An 18,923-nucleotide genomic window follows, 5' to 3' on the forward strand; every position below is an offset into this window, starting at 1 on the left:
ATATATATTCTACACCAGCATGGCCTCAGCCAGTACAATTTTATATTATATATGTCGGATTATGATTGCTTCTGATATCTATGAAGGTGACAGGAGCTTTGATAAAGGATTACCTGGAATTCAACAACAAATTTAAGTCAAGAATTAATAAGGAACTGCATGTGAACCACTCAAAATGCTATGAACATCAGCCAATCACCATCAAATTATACTGCATGGTATCATAGAAGAATATAATCCCAGATATAAAAACAGGGCAGTTAGAACTGCAACACTTTACACATCACATTCGCTTGATTAGACAAACCTGGGATTAAGTAACAACTAAGGAAGTCGATTGGCCTACAAAAATAGCAGCCAGAGATCAGTGAAATTACAACCTACCACCTTCCAAACAGAAGGCATGGTAAGAAGAGACCCATCATATATGATCGGTAACATTCTAGTTATATTATCAACATCATTATCATTTAACATCTGTTTTCCATGCTGACATGGGTTGGATGGTTTCATAGGATCTGACGAGCTAGAGGGCTGCACCAAGCTCCAAATGTAATTGATATTTAGAAAGGCAAATGTCATTGCCAAGCATAGCATACTAAAGCTAGTTTACGTATTGGTTTATATATTTCAGTATTACTAAAAATTATTACATAACTGATTTCTAAGTTTTCACATCTGAATTACAAAACTAATTATATTTCTTAGCAATAAAGCTTAAGATTTTTTTTAAATTCTTTATTCATAAAATTGAAATGCCTTTCTTCTGTAGAAGCAAAGTTTTCTGGTAAATTGTTATATAACACCACAATATTGCTGGTGCTATTTTATCAGGTTGGTTCCAGAAGAGCTTAAATGCAAAGTATAGCAGTAGATAAGAATATTGACAGCTAAGTCAGTTAACCCCTTAGCATTCAGATTATTGCCATATGTAATACTTATTTATTCACATTGATTTGGATTAACCATGCATTATTTTTGTAGTTTTGAAATTTCAATGATGTGATTGCTTATGTTTTGAAAGGCCAGATTTGGCCAGTTTGAACAAAAAAAACAGGTAGAAAATTTGGGGCCGGATATGGCTGAGTTAAATGCTGAAGGGTTAAATAGTGGACAAGCAAGCAGATGTGAGTTTGGCAGTGCTGTTCCTAGCACTACTTTGTATCAGTGATCTAAATTACCTAATTGATGGTAATCTATTAATTCTCTCCATGTTTTCCCTAAACTGGAACTAATGCAAGTAGAAAAAACATTTTCTTTTGTAAGACAAAAAGACATTATAAAGAGAAGAGTGTCAATCATCAACTAGAGTGCACCTAGAGTTGGTATAAGAGTTTTAAATATAATAATTGAAAGAAAACAACTAAAGAGAATAAAATCTGGAACTTGCACAAAAGAAAGAAATATTTGATAGAAATCTGGATATTTGAAACATTTCAAATTTCTTTCTGAAGAAGGGATTTTTTTCATACATTTGCTTGAAATGTAAGATACAACGCAACTGACAATGAGTTATGAATGACAAACAGATAGGAGTTGAAAATTACTTTGAAAGACCTTCTTCTAATAAACACATCAGCAGTGTACCTGTTTGAATGAGTGAAAGACCCAAGTGCAACCAATTATTTTCCTAATCCAAGGTTTACATACAACCCATAGACTAAGCTTATATCAATGATCCTAGCTTGGCTGTTAAGATCTATTCTTTGAACGATAGCTGGAATTAGGCCAGTCTTCTATATATGTAACCCTTTCTGAATGTTTGTCCAGAGTGACTTCAGTTTAATAATGACAACTTGAAAACAGAGTCAATGTTTGCAAGCTCATTCAAAACACAAGTCAAAGTTGCAAGTCTGTTTTAGTTTCATTGATATTTTATAAGAATTTGGCTGCTATTTCTAGTGGGCTGAACAACCACAATGAGGCTCCCATGTTGGTTCATTATTAAATATGTGGTTAATAAATTATGTAGGTTCATGTTTAGTTACTAGACAGTCTTCTTAACACTTGGAGATTCCTTTCTGCTGCTACTTTATAGATTTTATACAGAAAGTAACTTTCTGTATAAAAGAACTTGAAACAATCCTAGTTAGCTATCATAATCTGAACCAGCCATTGTATACAATTATTAAATAAGAATTTCAACCATAATCTTTTATCACACTTTTTTCATAATTCTCGAGTCTTAAAAAAGAATTCATTACACATGGAAGCTCAACGGCAACAAAGATCAAAGAATTTTGTGTAAATTTCTTATGTTCTCACTCGTAATTTAGCATTGTTTTAGAATTTTACCTGACATATAATTGTCATTAATATATAGAAAGACAAAGGCAGTGAGCTGACCGAATCATTAGCATGCTGGTCAAGATGCTTAGCAGTATTTCATATCTTTATGATCTGGGTTCAAATTCCGCCAAGGTTGACTTTACCTTTCATCCTTTCGGGGTCAATAAAATAAGTACCAGTTGAAATTCTGGGGTTGATCTAATTGACTTAACCCTCCCCCAAAATTGCTAACCTTGTGCAATAACTTGAAACCAATACATAGGAAGACAGAATGGACTAAACAGAACAGGAAACACAGGGGATGGAAGAGTCACTGAAGAGGTCACAGGTGTGTGATAAAAGATTTCCAGACAATAGACCAATAATAAACGAGTGAGGAATGAATATATAGTTTATTTGGCAAGAAAAAAAAAATGACCATCCCAAAATATAACAACATGTCATTAATCTTCCTTGGGGACAGTGACAATGAATATGCAACAATGAAAGGGTTTAAACACACTATTTAAACAACATCTCGTTCTCATTATCTAATTAGATATCTTCAAGGTTTCAGCCCATTAAAGGAAGTACCACTCCACCTAAATGTCAGCAACACATACACACACAAAAAAAGAAACCAATGTAACACTTTGGGAATATACAAACAGAATTTGTATGCAAAACAAAATGAAAATCAAAAGCTTTATAATATCCACTTTGTAGCTGCTTGGTCAAATATCTTTTTATCTTTGACTTGTTTCAGTCATTAGACTGCGGCCATGCTGGAGCACTGGCTTCAAGAAATTTTAGTTGAATTGAATGAACTGACCCCAGTTCTAAGCCTCTTACGCACTTTACTGATCTCTATTACTGAACCACTAAGTTACAGGGATGTAACCACACCAACACTAGTTGCCAAGTAGCAGTGGAGCGACAAACGCATACACGCACAACAGACGTCTTTCAGTTTCTTTCTACCAAATCCGCTCACAAGGCTTTGGTCAGCCCATGGTTAGAGTAGAAAACACTTTGCCCAAGGTGCTGCACAGTGTGACTGAACCCAAAACCACATGGTTTATACAGAAAGTTACTTTCTGTATAAAATCTGTAAAGTAGGAATCTTCAGGTGTTAAGAAGACAGTCTAATAACTAAACTAATTTTCTCTCCTGTATTATGAAACTTTGTGCAGTTCTGAGATGGCACTGCATACCTTACAGCTAGCTGTATCATGAAATTTACTTGGTAAATAATGAAGAGATAAAAGCAAGGATTGAAGACAAATGACATTTTATCAGTAAACATTCTGTTTATTATTCATTTTTACCCACCTCTTTAAAAAATATACCCAGAGTTTCTAGTGGGACTGAACCCGGAACCATGTGGTTGGAATGCAAACTTATTACCACATAGCCATGCCTGTGCCTATCTTCATTGTTTTATCACTAAAAGTTAGTACCACTCTGATCTGACAGGACCAAATTTCAAACTGCTTAGAAACACATACAGAAAAACTGGTAAGAGATAAAATGAAAGTTGAAAACTTAAAATGAAATTAATATGTATGCATATATGTGCAGGTGTATGTGCACGTTTGTGTAATTATTACACATTCCAGTTTTAAAAATTAGAGAACCAATTTAATGTAAAGTACTCAATACATAAAAGTAGTGTATAAATAGTCATTTCTTTCACTTTAGAATGAGAACATTCAAATAAGGGAAAGCCATGTGTTTGCTTGTGTGTGTGTGAGAGAGAGAGAGAGAGAGAATGACAAGCAGGCAGGCAGAGAATGGAAGGTTAAGATGGGAGTTGTGGTTAATTGTAGGATTTATTTGTCTGTCAGTAAGCTATGAATTAATTAGGAGTATAAAGAATGTGAAGGAGGAAGCAAAAATGCCTCCCAAATGCCTTCTTTCTCGAGCATCTTACTTGCAGTTGATGAGAATACTGCCTATGCCTGTCACAGACTATGACACCTCCAGGTTGATTATACAATTAACACATGCTCAACTTCATTAAATATTTCCAGCATCTCAGTGATTATTCCTGAACCAGATGCATTCATATCTTTAAACTAAGCTTTCAATGTGCAACAGCTAGTTATTTTTTGTCGAATCCACTCACGACCTTCTCTTCACATGCAGCAACCTCTCTCAATGTATCATTTCCATGTATCTTTCTCAATATACTTTTCTCCAACAGTGTACTTTGACATGTGGAACTTCATGTCTCAGATCCTGGCATTCTAGGATTGCCTTTCAGTTTTCAGGGCTTTATCCTACATATATCCTCCTCTACAGCAAAACACCTGTTTCTGTCTCTCTGTCACACTCTAGTCTCTTAATCACCTGGCACAAAGGCCACCTCCTCCAAAACCCCACCCATTCTCAAAGGATTTTGTCTTGCAAGTTACTTGACAATCCCGCCAGTGCTGATGCCATGTAAAAAGCATCTAGTCCACACTAAAGTGGCTGGCATTACAAAGGGCATCTAGCTGTAAAAACCCTGCCAAAATAGACCTCACCGGTGCTAATGTCACACAAAAGACACTCAATCCATTCTCTAAGGTGGTTGGCGTTAGGTAGGGCATCCAGCTATAAAAACCATACCAAAACAGGGAAGCCTGGTGCAGTCTTCTGGCTTGTGAACTCCTGCCAAACCATCCATCCCATGCCAGCATGGAAAATGGACAGTAAATGATGGTGGTGGTGGTGGTGGCAGCAGCGGCGATGACGACGGCGACGACGACGATTACATTCCCACATCATTTTGCTTTCCACCGGGCTGGCACCTTGACTCAACCACAGACCCACTCTACTTCCTGCAGCTAGTTGTCTTGTAGAAACTCATGCTTGACTTGTATATTATAGGTCTCATCATTTACCTGACGCGCACGCATGCATGCATGCGCGTCTGTGTGCACCTGCATGTGCATGTGTGAGTGTGTAAGGCAATCATTTGGCAGAGGCTGTTTGGGTTGCAATATTTGGTCTGAATCTCTTCCTTTTGAATTCAAATCCACTGAGATTTAACTTTGCCTTTTATCTTCTCTGAGTCAATTAAGTAACTATTCACTCCCTCCCCTCAATATTCTGCTAAAGTAAAAGTGAGGGAGGGAAGAGAGTGCTTTGTCTGTTCCACTAGCATTACCCACTTACCAGCCAGCCACCACTCCCACTCTCCAGGTCACTTACTATTGACATCTATCACACTCTTTCTCTCTCTCTAGGATTCACCCTTTACTACTAACATCCATTACTCTCTCTGACATGTGATCACCTCTATAACAGTTCATCGTGGGCTCTATTTTCCATTATGCTCCTTCCAGCAATGTCTCTTCCATCGACCCCGACACCTACCATCTTGCCACACCAATCAAGCTTCTCCCATCACATTCTCACTTCCTTCACCCCCTCACCTAAGATCAACTTCTGCTATCACCCCCTCTATCATCAAACTGATAAAATATATAATATCATTAAAATAAATGCTGCGGGTTCAACTATTGGTCTCTTTCAGAAATATCAGCTGAAATAACAACTGTCTCAACGCATCCAAGACCAGAGGCAAAAAAGACTATTTATTAATTCTTCAAATTTATAAAATAAGAAAAATTTCTAAGTAATATTCCCAAGCTAAAAAGCAGCTTTTGAAAACTTATATATCTTTAGTTGATATACCACACACCTGAATATCAAAGGTGATTCTTTACTTAGCAGCGTCAGTTCGTTATATGAACCAATGAACACGAGAAGGTTTATTTTTACAACCTTCTCATGAACCAGAAATATATAAATATATATATATATATTTCCTTCTGCCTTGTTGCAAAAAAAATATCTGAAATTCCTAAACAGATTCTGTAACTATTAAAAACTCCAATATTCCTTCTACCTACAAATGACACAAGCTGCATAAACTACCTTTATTAATCATCAGTTTGAACTAAAAACTCTGTTTACTTTTAATCAGAGTGCTGTAATGCCACCACCACCACCAACAACCGATTCTATCCCAGCCTGCTTAAGGCTTCCATAGCTCTTCAGGTTTTTCACAAGTGGCTAGACAATGATACTAGGCTTGCTGCTTGTGCATTTTCAGTAAGCTCTCTGATAACTTGCCAAGAATATCACTTCATGTGGACTCACTATTAGTAACACTGCTTACATAATATCAACTTTCCACCTACTCCTTAAAACACAGACGTGCTAGCCTTCCTGCCTATGTCAATTTATCAAGGATGCTAATTGTTAACGCTAATCTTTACCATATACATACACCCGTCTTCATCCAGGCATTAATTTCTACATTATCTCCAGCAGTTCTTCTTTCTATAGATCCTTATGATGAGAACCATATCATCTGTCGACAAGAGTGCCCTATATATACATACATACATATATATATATATATATATATATATTCTCACACACACACACACACACACACACACACACATATATACATATATATATATATATACACATATATATGTATGTATGTGTGTGTGTATGTATCTCTTTCAGGTGCAAGTATGGTAAGCACCAGCCGGAATGAACACACAGGAATACATTTATGTCTTCAGAAAAGGATTCAATAGCTCTTGTGAGCTATTTAAAAAGACCTATATTTCACATTAGTCATAGCACTATGAAAACACGCAACCAAATCAAAACATTACTAAATCAAGAAATGTTTAATGCTGTAACCACAGCCTAATTTAAATGATTATATATTTTGGTTTTCCACTACCACTGTCATATTAGCATCATGGGAAGGAAAGGGGTGGGGGCAAAAATGTCTGTTTTAGTCATATTTTCTCTCATCATTATCTTTATTTTGGAAAACGTATCTCATGCTACGTATATTGTTTATATATTTTCTAGTGCCAACTCCTGATGGCTACTGAATGCCATGAGATTTCTCACACCATATAACCCATCTGTTGTGTTTCTGAATTATCATACCAAATAAACATTAATCATTCTGATGATACCAACCAGCCCCAGATTCCATGATGTACCAACCACTCTCTTTGAAAGTGTTCAAATCCAAATTAAAATATTTCATCAGAAATTTTCATTATGTTCAAAAATCGGCTTACTAACCAAACAAATTTATTTTACTGAATACCAACAAATTATTATCATTTAAAACATATGGTCACAAAAAGTTTACTCCTGAGAGACAACATTTATCATTCCTGAGGATTTTCAATAGGTCTATTTTGTTACTATATATATATATATATATATCATTTAACGTCCACCTTTCATGCTAACATGAGTGGGACGGTTTCACAAGAGCTGGCCAGGCAGAAGCCTGCACCAGACTTCTGTGACTGTTTTGGGAGAATTTTGACAGCTGGATGCCCTTCCTAACACCAACCACTCAGCAGGGTGAACTTAGTGCATTTTACGTGGCTCAAGCACAGGCGAGGTCAGTTTTGGCAAGGTTTTTTACAGCTGGATGTCCTTCTGAACACCGAACATTTTACAGTGTGGACTGGATGCTTTTAAGAAGCACCTGCACAGGGTCACCAAGTACTTGGATGACAAGACAAAAAAAAAAAAAAAAACTTTCAAGAAGGGAGGGGACATTGGAAGAGGCAATCCTGTGTTGGATGATGAAAGGTTAAAGTGTGACAAAGAGACAGAAACAGGTGTCTTGCTGTAGAGGAAGTACAAGGTTACCCAGCCAGAGAGAGATCAGGAATGATAACAGAAACAGGTGTGATATATATATAAGGGTTAAGACCCCCCTTTGGTCATGAAAGACCATGAGACTGCAGCTAGAAAGTTCCCTTCCTAGGAACAAGTCCAGGCAAGATTGTTTACAGAAGACCAGCAGTTGACCATGCATACCAGCCTCCCCTCTCTACACCACTGATGTTATCCAAGGGAAAGGCAAAGGGGCCGATACAGCTTGGCACCTGGGATGTTGCAACTCATTGCAACAGATGAGTGAACAGGAGCAATGTGAAATAAAGTGTCTTGCTCAAGAACGCAACACAACAGCCTGGTCCAAGAATCCAACTCACAACCTCATGATTGTGAGCCCATGATTGTGAGTTCCTTCCAAGCACTGCTGTAAGCAGCGGAAGTGAGCTAGAATGTTAAAACTTAGTGCACATGTACACCAGAGCTCAAGGTCAATTTTTACCAAGCAGCTTTCCTCTGCGTGCTTTAGCTTCGTTACTATGGCAACAGTCCGGATACTTATTGATCTGACCTCATATATATATATATATATATATAATGTATATATAATTATATTACATAATATATGTAAGTCAATTCAGCTAATTTCCCCCTTTTCTTTAAACAATTACCAAATTGAATGTTGGAAAAGAAATCTTACCGTTGTGGTAATTCCGCCAACAAATATCCTGTTTGGTATCACAGTTCCGTATTTTGGTGCCTGAGTACTTATCGGAGTACCAACGGGAGTAGGACATGGTGAAACATCAGAAGAGGACTGCAAAAAATAAATAAATAAATAGAGTTAATTCCTTTCTTCATGAAAAAAAGACGGATTCTTCTTTTACTCTTGTCTGTTGAAAATCTTTTGTAGACAAGCAAGAGTATTGCATATCTTTCAAAGTAACGTTCACCATTGTATACTGGCCATTAAGTATGCAATATGCAAGACAAAATGCAATGCTATTTTCCTGATTAGTTTGCGTAATTAATAACTAGCACAATCCTTTGACCTTTTAGTGGTTAATGACCAGCAGAAGCATTCAGGTTTTATTTGCAGAAATGTTTTTTAAAAGAACTTTCCAACTCCTAATAGCAGTTTCATGTGATGAGAATCAATTCTTCATTCAAAAAAGAAAACATTCTTTAAATAATTAAACCAGGAACATATTTCTTAGATATAAAGGAGTTATACTCCTATTTTAAGCTAATAACACCTAGCTGTTAGAACTAAGTATCAATTTGTTATTCAGGTAAAACTTTGACATGCATCTGCTTACCATCACAAAACCTGAGCCTTTTAGAGGACCAAATATACAATTATTTGGCCAAATCCCTTTTCAGACAAATAATGTAAGCAAAACAATTTGACTAGTGACACAGAGCTTTCAGAATCCTCAATTATTTTTAACCTGTTGTTGAAGTTGCAGACAATGTAGTTTAAGGAGTTGCTTTTAGGCATTACTAGCGGTGAAACCTGGCACTGTCCAGGCATGCACATGTGTATATGTGTGTGTGTGTGTGTGTGTGTGTGTGTGTGTACCTGCATATGTGCCGGTATACATGCATGTGTGCTCAGTTTACTCAGCTGAAAATGAGTACCAGCCAACTGATGGTGCAGCTCATCCTTGCTCCAGCTGTCACAGCCTCTATGTTCTACGATATCAAGGGATGGAAGGGGCCAAGAGAGTGTTAATGTTTGTTTACGACTACATAGGTACCTAAAAGCAATTAACAAAAAGTATGATGCATGCCACCAGGTTACAGGTTATGCCTGCTTGCAAGAGACAGCTAATTTTATATATATATATTATGTGTGTGTGTGTGTGTGTACACATATATATATATAATACAGAGGTATACACAGAAGTACATCTCATTACCTGTCAAACAGATTAAAGCACTCAAACAAATCAATGTAACAATCATGTGCGCATACATACATGTTTATACAGATATACATATCAATGAATGTGATGGGGGCTAAGTGGTTCATAGAAATGGCGATCATCATCATCATCATCGTCGTCGTTTAACGTCCACTTTCCATGCTAGCATGGGTTGGACGATTTGACTGAGGACTGGTGAAACCAGATGGCTGCACCATGCTCCAATCTGATTTGGCAGATGTACATAAAAATGGGGTACATATGAAAAATGTGGTGCGTGCATGCATGCGAGCACACACACACACACACGTGTACATGCATACGTTCAGTGAATATGTGAAGCACAATGAAAAAAGATGAAATATCCATATTTCAGAAATATCCATATTTCAGAAATCTAACATTAGAACCTTATTGTTTTCCTACATTTTTGATGTCACTGAGAATTGTCAGGGGTTCAGTGAAAAGTTGTTGAATGGTGCTATAAATGTAGGTAATTTATAAGATTATTAAAATCCTTCTTAAAGGAGTCAATACTACATAGGTAACTAATCTCTGTGTTCAAAGACTTCCTCGTTAACATTGTATGCATTGTATCAAAACAAAAAACCCGCATACACACAGTATCATTGTCTTAAGTTGCTATGCTTTATATTCACTCACTTGAAATCTTTGATTTGAATATTTCAGTGGCCTCTGCTTCACTCAGAAACTCACTTTGTCAAGACCATGTCCATTATCAGATTCACTCCTAACTACATGTCACAGCAAATATTTCAGAGTTGCCTCCCTTCGTTCTCCCTTCGAACCAGTAGTTAAAGTTAATTTAAATAAACTTTAAATAAACTTTTTTTAGCTAACTACATTTAAGCATGTTAGCCTCCACATTGCTCTCTAACAACTTTTCTAGGATGAGTTATTTTCCCTTTTGCACACACACACGCACGACTGAGTAAATGCGTAAAAGTTAAAAAGAGCAACACCTAACAAAGCACCACATTTATCCCGTTTGATTTACATATTAAGATCATCCCGTTGCCATGATACAGTTATGTGAAAAGCTCGCCCAGTGAACTGATTCCACAAGTCACACCATCTCATTTGTTCTTTATGAGGCATTATACAAATAGTCATAAATCACCAGTGAACCAAGGACCTCCTGACAGTTCTGATTCCCAACATCAGCCAGGTTAATTTGTCAATAATATTATCAGTAAAGACGATAAGACATTACAATTTTTCATTTTGCCAGTCTTAAACTCTCCAAAACCTCACATAAACTTAATATAGAGGCTGATATATGGAAAATTTTACTATTTCTCATTAATTACTTTTTTGATATTTGTTAATCAGTGACATCTCATTGGTTTCTCCACTAAGTTATATCCATTTCTATTTGTTTTGCTTTTTTGTAAATTGCCAAACCATTATTAATTGGAGCTATGTAGGAGCTTTTTGATGATAGCTGTAAGATTTTTAAGGGCTATGAACTATAAAGGTAATGCAGAAATATTGGATGAAATTTGAAAGCAGTGACAGAAACTCTTGCATGTGGTAAAAATGTAAATGTTTACATTTCGGCTCAAGAAATCCAAATTATTTTTATAAGATGAGAAACCATATCTTCGAAACATGAAAGAGAGTTAAGAAAATATTGCGATCACCACTGCTGTAGTCATTGCCGTCATCATCATCATCATCATCATCATCAGAATAATTTAATGTCCACCTTTCCATACTTGAATGGATCAAATAGAATTTGTTGGGGGCAGGTTTTCTATGGTCTGTTGCCCTTCCTGTTGCCAACCATCACCTGTTCCCAAGCAAGCTGATATTTCCCCATGGCCAGACATGCTTTTTGCGAAAGACTGGAAACAAATAACCTCGCTTGTATGAAGAGGGTGTACATTTACAACCATCGCATGATGTCTAAGCGAGGGCACACACACAAACACACACAACAGGCTTCTTTCAGTGTCCTTCTACCAAGTCCACTTACAAGACATTTGCTCAAACTCTTGTGCCGTGAGACTGAACACACGACCAGACAATTGGCAAGCAAGCTTCTTTAACCACGCATCCACATCTGCATCTATGCCATGCCTGCCATAGACAAAACTTAATGTAATAATAAAGTAATGAAGAAAAACAGAAGAAAAAAAATGAACTACTAAACTATCTTGGAATTCAGTCATCAACAGTTAGCTATGCACACAAATTACTTTTTGAGAAATGATGCAACAAGTGAACAACAAACGCATCAGCATAAAGTGGAAGCAATTACCAAAGGGGAGAGAGTAACAAGATGAAGACAACTAACCAACCAATTCAGGAATAGATTTGGTAAGTATTGGAAAAACCACCAATTCTGAAATGTCTTTCTAACCATGCACAAAGGACAATGTTACAGAAAAGTTGGGATTTATAGGATTGCATTAAGCAGCTGTTGATAATTTCTTTGTTACAAAACTAAATAATTGTAAGTAATTATTATTAGACACATAATTATCTCATAGAAATGTAATAAATCACTGATGCCTAGATATCTGTATATTTTGCAAAGATTTTGAAATAACATTAACCATTTAGCATTTAATCCGGCCATATCCAGCCCAAAATATACTCCCCGATTTATGTTAAAACTGACCAGATCCAACTTCTCACACCTATATACAATGCGATTCTTTCAGTTGCCATCTACCAAATCAACTCAAATGGTTTTGGTCAGCCCAGAGCTATATATACTTGCTGAAGGTGTCACACAGTGGGACTGAACCTGCAACCATGTGGTGCAGGTGTGGGTGTATTACCACACACCCACACCTGCACCTGATGTTTGTGATATTAAACAAAAAGATTATTTCATAAGCATAAAATATGGTGTGTGGCAATCCTGCCTAACACAAATTCCAGGCTTAACTAGCTCAGTATCTAGTGAGGGTCCTTGCCCAAGTTATCTTAGAGATCTAAGATGGGTAAATAGTCTCTTATTCCCTAGCCTTTGTTTCACAAGGCAAGAGAATAAACTTCATAATAAATCCAGAGTTGAATTTCTAAGAGTTTGACTTGACACTTTTCGAGTGATTCCTTCAACCAAACTAGTGCTAAACATACTGCTCTGCACTTCTTTGGATCTCACCAGCAAAGCCTGATATCCCTTCACCTATGCGCATGCATGCACGCAGATATAGAAAATCACAGGTAAAAATCCAATATGATCCAAGATGGTAGTCCAATTGCTTAATCCAAGATAATCTGAGGTGCAGGGAGGGAACTGCAAGAATTAAGGTATTCCAAGGATTGAGTGAACTGGTAGGATTGAAGGGTACAAGTACACAATGAACAATGAAGGAAAAAGTGGGGAAAAAAAAAGATGCCCAGACAATCACCTCTAACACTATTCCTCAATTCAATCTCTCTTCCACAAGATCTTACATACCTTCTGCCTCTTTCAGTCCACTTCTTCCCTAACTTGCTTACTCACTTCATTCAACTATATATACCCACAATCTATACAGCTTGCTGATGGCATGTAGCTGCCAGCTTTCCTTTCATCTGGCCCCATCCAGATCCATCCCTTGTTCCCAGCCCTGCTTCAACACAAAAGCCCTTTATCACCAACACGATCCTTTACGGAATCTAACCACTGCCCCTTTGGTATTTCCATGCAGTAAAGGAGAGCTGGTTTTGGGGGTTGAAAATGCACCTGGGTCTTAAAACCTGTGATCACTTTTAAATTTTGAAACAGATTTATTAAAATGCCAAACCAGCCTCAACAATTCTTTGTTTCCCAATGGTAAATAAGAATTAAGAAGTTCAGGGGAGATCGAAGATACAAGGGAAAATTTGGAAAAACATGCTTAAAAGATCAAATGTTCGTATGAATTCCAATATTCAATATAGTCATCATCACCACCATTGTGCAAATGCACTCCAAGCTTGTATGAGTTTCTGAAAGGTTAAACAAGATCCAACAAGTTGGAGGACCACAGGTTAGGCTTTTTTACAGATAAATGCCTTCCTAATATCAATTACTTTTCAGAGCGTGCTAGGTGCATTTTTAAATCACCTGCCTCAGCAAGACCAAAGGGTCCTCTCGAAACCTGTATTGTTTCTACTTGGTTTGCTAACCAATGTGACAGAGTGCTACCAGCACTAGTGAGGTTGCCTCGTAACCTATGGGGTAAAAGAATTATCAACACTGCAATAGAAGAGAAGAGAACAGAGAAAGCTGACTTTAGGTGAAATGTTGGAAGTGAAATGTTACAATATGCTACACAAGATGGATTTGTTGTTGTTAGACATTTAAACATGATTCAGAAGGATAGAAGAAGGAGAGGCGGTAAGGTATGGATGGCAGAGGGAAGAGATTTCAGAATGCAAGGTCAAGTGAGATGGTACAGTCTGTAGAAGAAATGACAGAGATGCAAGTGTATGAGAAAGGTACAGATGGAGGAAGGAATTTAATAAGCACAGGTAAAATGCTTGCCTCGGTCACAGGTGGATTGGTGTGACGAGTGGAAGAGATAGCAGGGAGGTGAGAGTATAGACTTAGTACAGAGGTGAGAAGAGGTGATGGGAAGGTGTGAGGGCATAGACCAGGCAGTAGGCCACAGGATATTATACAGTATCCTATTATTTTAGTGGGAATTTTCACAAGCTGATGTGGGAGGTTGGATCCTCAGTTTGCCCTGGAACTTTCTCCAACCTTTTTCTTATTCTAGCCACTGCACTTCCAGAACACCCTCCCCCACTACCAACTAGCTCACCTAGGTTAATTAAAATTATCGACCATTTCTAGAAAGTAATATAGACATATGGGGAAATCTATTTCCTGAAAGTTCTTCGTACTTGTTGTCCTTGTGCAGCTGCTACATACGAAATCTGCATTCTCTGACAATCTGCCTACATATCTTGTATGTCCAATGTTTACACTAGTCACACCTTATAGAATTTCTATTGACTTCTGCTCTGCAAACAGAGAGCAAACATTTCCCTGTTGCTATAACAGCCTTGTCTTTCCTACTTACAAAAGTTTTAGTTTTCCAGATTTCACTTCCATATCTGAAATTTCTGCTTCAATTCTTCTACAGATTCTGCTGCAGGAGTAAACTCACCAGCATGCTACAGTTCCCAAGGGCAGCCTCTGTTATGGCTTGAAGGCAGCCAAGAACTTAGCTCTGATGCATCCCTACCTGCACACAATTCATTACCGAACATATTGCTCACTCACCTTACTGATTGTTCCTTGGCTCTCATGAACCATTTATCTACTCCTAGATTCCTTAGAAACCACCTTCCCTGCTGGAAATTAGAAATAGCAGCCAAATTTCTTTCAAATCACACCCTCATATTATAAACAAGAAGGATATATTGGACTGCATAGTGTGAGATAATACAGTGTTTATATATAAGCCTGAATAGTCATAGGTGAAACATTTTTGAAAATAGCTCTGTTTGGCCTGAGATTAAACAAACAGAACATATGAAAAACATCACAATTACAACATTCTCAAAAAATCTGAATGTCTATGTAATAACATCAAACTGTTTATTTTCTACCTGGCTCAAATAACAAATCTCAAGCTAGTTATAGGAAAGTGAGCCAACAGAAACATTAGAGCAATAAAATGCTTTGCAGTATTCGTTTCAGTACTCAACGTTCCAAGTTCAAATCTCATCACAATAATTTCACTTCAATAGTTTCTGTATTAAAGTGAAACTATCTGACATTACAATAGTGAGATGTTATTGTTTCACTTTTGACACATAATACTGCAATAGTGGAGGAGATGTGATATTGCACTGGGCTCGCACTAGGCAAAAAGTTTAAAAATTGGGGGGGCCTAAAACACTACATGGACCCCTAAGTAAGGCATGCGTAAAAATTTGAATGAAATTAGTTGTGTAGTTCTCAAGTTTTAGGGATTCACAGACAGACAGACACACATTCTCATTTCTCTATATATAGATAATAAAAGCGAAATTCTGTCTGTCTGTCCATCTGGGACCCCTGTATCTCAGTCTACATTTGCTCTACATAGACATATTATATACCTCTTTGGAATCAAGATGATCCTGCCCTTCGTTTGGTTCTTGAACATCCAGCATTGGAATCAGGTCTGGATGAGGATTCGTTTGTTATATACTAACAGTTGAAAATTCAAATTTTGAAAGACCTCTAAAAATTTATGAACTTGCAAGTTTTTCATTTAAACTGAATTTCAAGTAATACCATATTGGTAGGGTACCAATAAATGCTTTATTATTATTATTGCTCTCTTTAGTTTTGGACTGCAGGCCCAATTAGCTCTCTGCAGGAGTTAGCTTATAATCCAGCACAGAGTGCAGCTTTTAAGCTGGTATTAAATATACTAACAACACAGCAGCAACACAAACACCAGAATAGCTGAACAGAGTATTATGGATTCACTTCCAATTGGAGTCAGAACCACTAAAAGAAACAGGTATGTACTTAGGGTTAGTTGACTCAATAGACTTAGTTAAAACAGTTTCAAGTTACAACCTTTTTGACTTTACATTGCTTTTATAAATTCATTTCAAATTTTGGCACAAAGCCAGCAATTTCGGGGGAGGAGGTAAGTTGATTACATCAACCCCAATGTTCAACTGGTACTTATTTTATTGATCCCGGAAGGATGAAAGGCAAGGTCAAGCTCGGCAGGATTTCAACTCAGAACATAAACATAGACAAAAGGCCATTAACCCTTTCGTTATCGTATTTCTGTTGAGATGCACTGTGTTTCTTTCAATTAATTTTAAATACAACAAAGAGTTTAGTAAAATAACTTAGTTATCATTAAGCTAGTGTTAGGAACATAAATTGTGACTAAGCTTTTATATGCACACACACATTTATATGCAATGGGCTTCTTTCAGTTTCAGTCCACCATATCCACTCATAAGGCTTTTGGTTGGCCCAAGGCACCTGCCCAAGGTGTTGTGCAGTGGACTGAACCTGGAATCCTGTGGTTGGGAAGCTAAGTCAGTTTATAGCATTATTTCATTCTTCACAGCAAAATCATAAAAATAGAAAAACTTAGATTATTCTACAAATTCATTTGTTAGAAATAGCAGCCAAAATGTCTTTTCAATACTGCTCTACTGTCTTAAAAAAGAAAGCATGTGGGTGAAAAAAAATTAACAGGATGGTCACTAGTGGAATGCCTTTGATAATATGACTATCCGTGTTGGTTGTCATGGAGTTAAATAACAATACATAAATACACACACAAGGTTAAGCAAGGTTACCAAATTCACTTTGCAACTACATGGTTTCATGACACCAGGGAGCAAGTGTATTCTCCTATAACCTCAAGCTGACCAGTGCCTTGTGAGTGAAATTCGGGAGACAGAAACTGCGTAGAAGCATGTCATGTGCATGTGTCTGGCATTAGGAAGGACATCTGGCCATAAAATACGACTTCAATAAGTATTGCTGAACTCATATATATACACACACACACGCACACTGCATACACCAGTGAACCAATCTTGACAAAACTTTGCATACATATTAAACTAACAGCTAGTTGAATTATAGGCTAATTGGATTTCAATAAAAATCTATAACAGGCTCCTTAGGCGGGGGGGGGGCTGTAGCACATGTTTACAAATCAATAACACATCTGATGATATGAATTAAGTAAGGCTTCTGTAAGGCTCAACCATGCACTCCTTCATGTAAACAGCAAGCAACCTTTGTGAGAACTTGGCTTTCCAAAAGGAAAACAATTCTGCATGCAGAGCCCTTTCGTCAGCCTAAGGTCACATTAAGGACACGGTCAACTGCAGGATTTGTGAATAGGAAATGGAACAATGTATTGACAAATGACCTGGAAGTTGGTTCACCACGAGATTAATTTGATGAATTAAATCCAAAGCACCATAACATCTTAATCATTTGTTTTTTTGCGCAATGCGAGATGTGGCTAGGCTACAATAAGCTACATGTGACTATTCCAACTACAATACATGGACCATTTGTCAATGTATTTGTAAATCTCTCTAATTGAGTTTACTCAGATGCATAATTCGTTTGTTAAAATAATATAGGGACATTCCTTATTCACCCACTAACCGAATTAATAGTTTGTAACACCTATTTTTAGCAATAAACTATTACCATTAAGGATGGGCATAAAGAGGGGGAACCGAATAGGAAAAGGGATAGGACATGAAACAGTGTAATGGTTAACAGGAACTGGGAATAACCCCCACTTACCTGGTATTACCAGTCAACTCATTTCTTTTACTCATTTGTTAAAATGGTATAAGAACATTCGTTATTCACCCACTAATTGTATTAATAGTTTGTAATACTTATTTTTAGCAATAAACTATTACCATAAAGGTTAATAAAATATTTAATGGCTTAATTACACCCGATTCTAAAAATTATATATTGACATAGGAATGGGAATGGAACTAAAAGGGGAACTGAACAGGGAGTAGGATAGGACATTTTGGCTGCTATTTCTAACAAATGAATTTGTAGAATAATCTAGGTTTTTCTATTTTTATGATTGGCTGTGAAGAATGAAATAATGCTATAAACTGACTTAGCTTCCCAACCACAGGATTCCAGGTTCAGTCCACTGCACAACACCTTGGGCAGGTGCCTTGGGCCAACCAAAGCTTTATGAGTGGATATGGTGGACTGAAACTGAAAGAAGCCCATTGCATATAAATGTGTGTGCATGTGCGTGCGTGTGTTTGTCCCCCACCACTGCTTGGCAACTGGTGTAATGGGAATAGGAACTGGAAATAACTCCCACTTTCCCAGGTATTACCAGGTAATTCAGCTAGTGTGTGTGTGTATATATATATGTACACACACAAATCATCTGGTCACTTCATACCAAGGGTTAGTGTCAGGAAGAGCATGTAGTTATAAAAAAATGGTTCAAATAACCCATGCAAACATGATTAAATAGACTTAAAAATGAATGAACAAATGATAGCCATACATTTTTTCTTTTTTTTCTGGCATTCCGTCTCTTACAACGTCGAGGGTTCCAGTTGATCCGATCAACGGAACAG

At 37.1% G+C, this 18,923-nt stretch overlaps 1 protein-coding gene across 5 annotated transcripts in view; it reads right to left on the reverse strand.

Moving 5' to 3' along the window:
• LOC106879649 (protein boule-like) overlaps positions 1 to 18,923 on the reverse strand; it is a 94,327-nt gene that overhangs the window by 59,934 nt on the left and 15,470 nt on the right. For all 5 annotated transcript variants that reach the window (XM_052977200.1, XM_052977199.1, XM_014929313.2 and 2 more), the window contains exon 2: positions 8,633 to 8,749. In XM_052977200.1, the coding sequence (XP_052833160.1) occupies positions 8,633 to 8,749 (117 nt within the window). The remainder of the gene's footprint in view (positions 1 to 8,632; positions 8,750 to 18,923) is intronic.

Source organism: Octopus bimaculoides, chromosome 27, assembly GCF_001194135.2.
Source record: "Octopus bimaculoides isolate UCB-OBI-ISO-001 chromosome 27, ASM119413v2, whole genome shotgun sequence".
In the NCBI taxonomy this organism is placed as follows: Eukaryota; Metazoa; Mollusca; class Cephalopoda; order Octopoda; family Octopodidae; genus Octopus; species Octopus bimaculoides.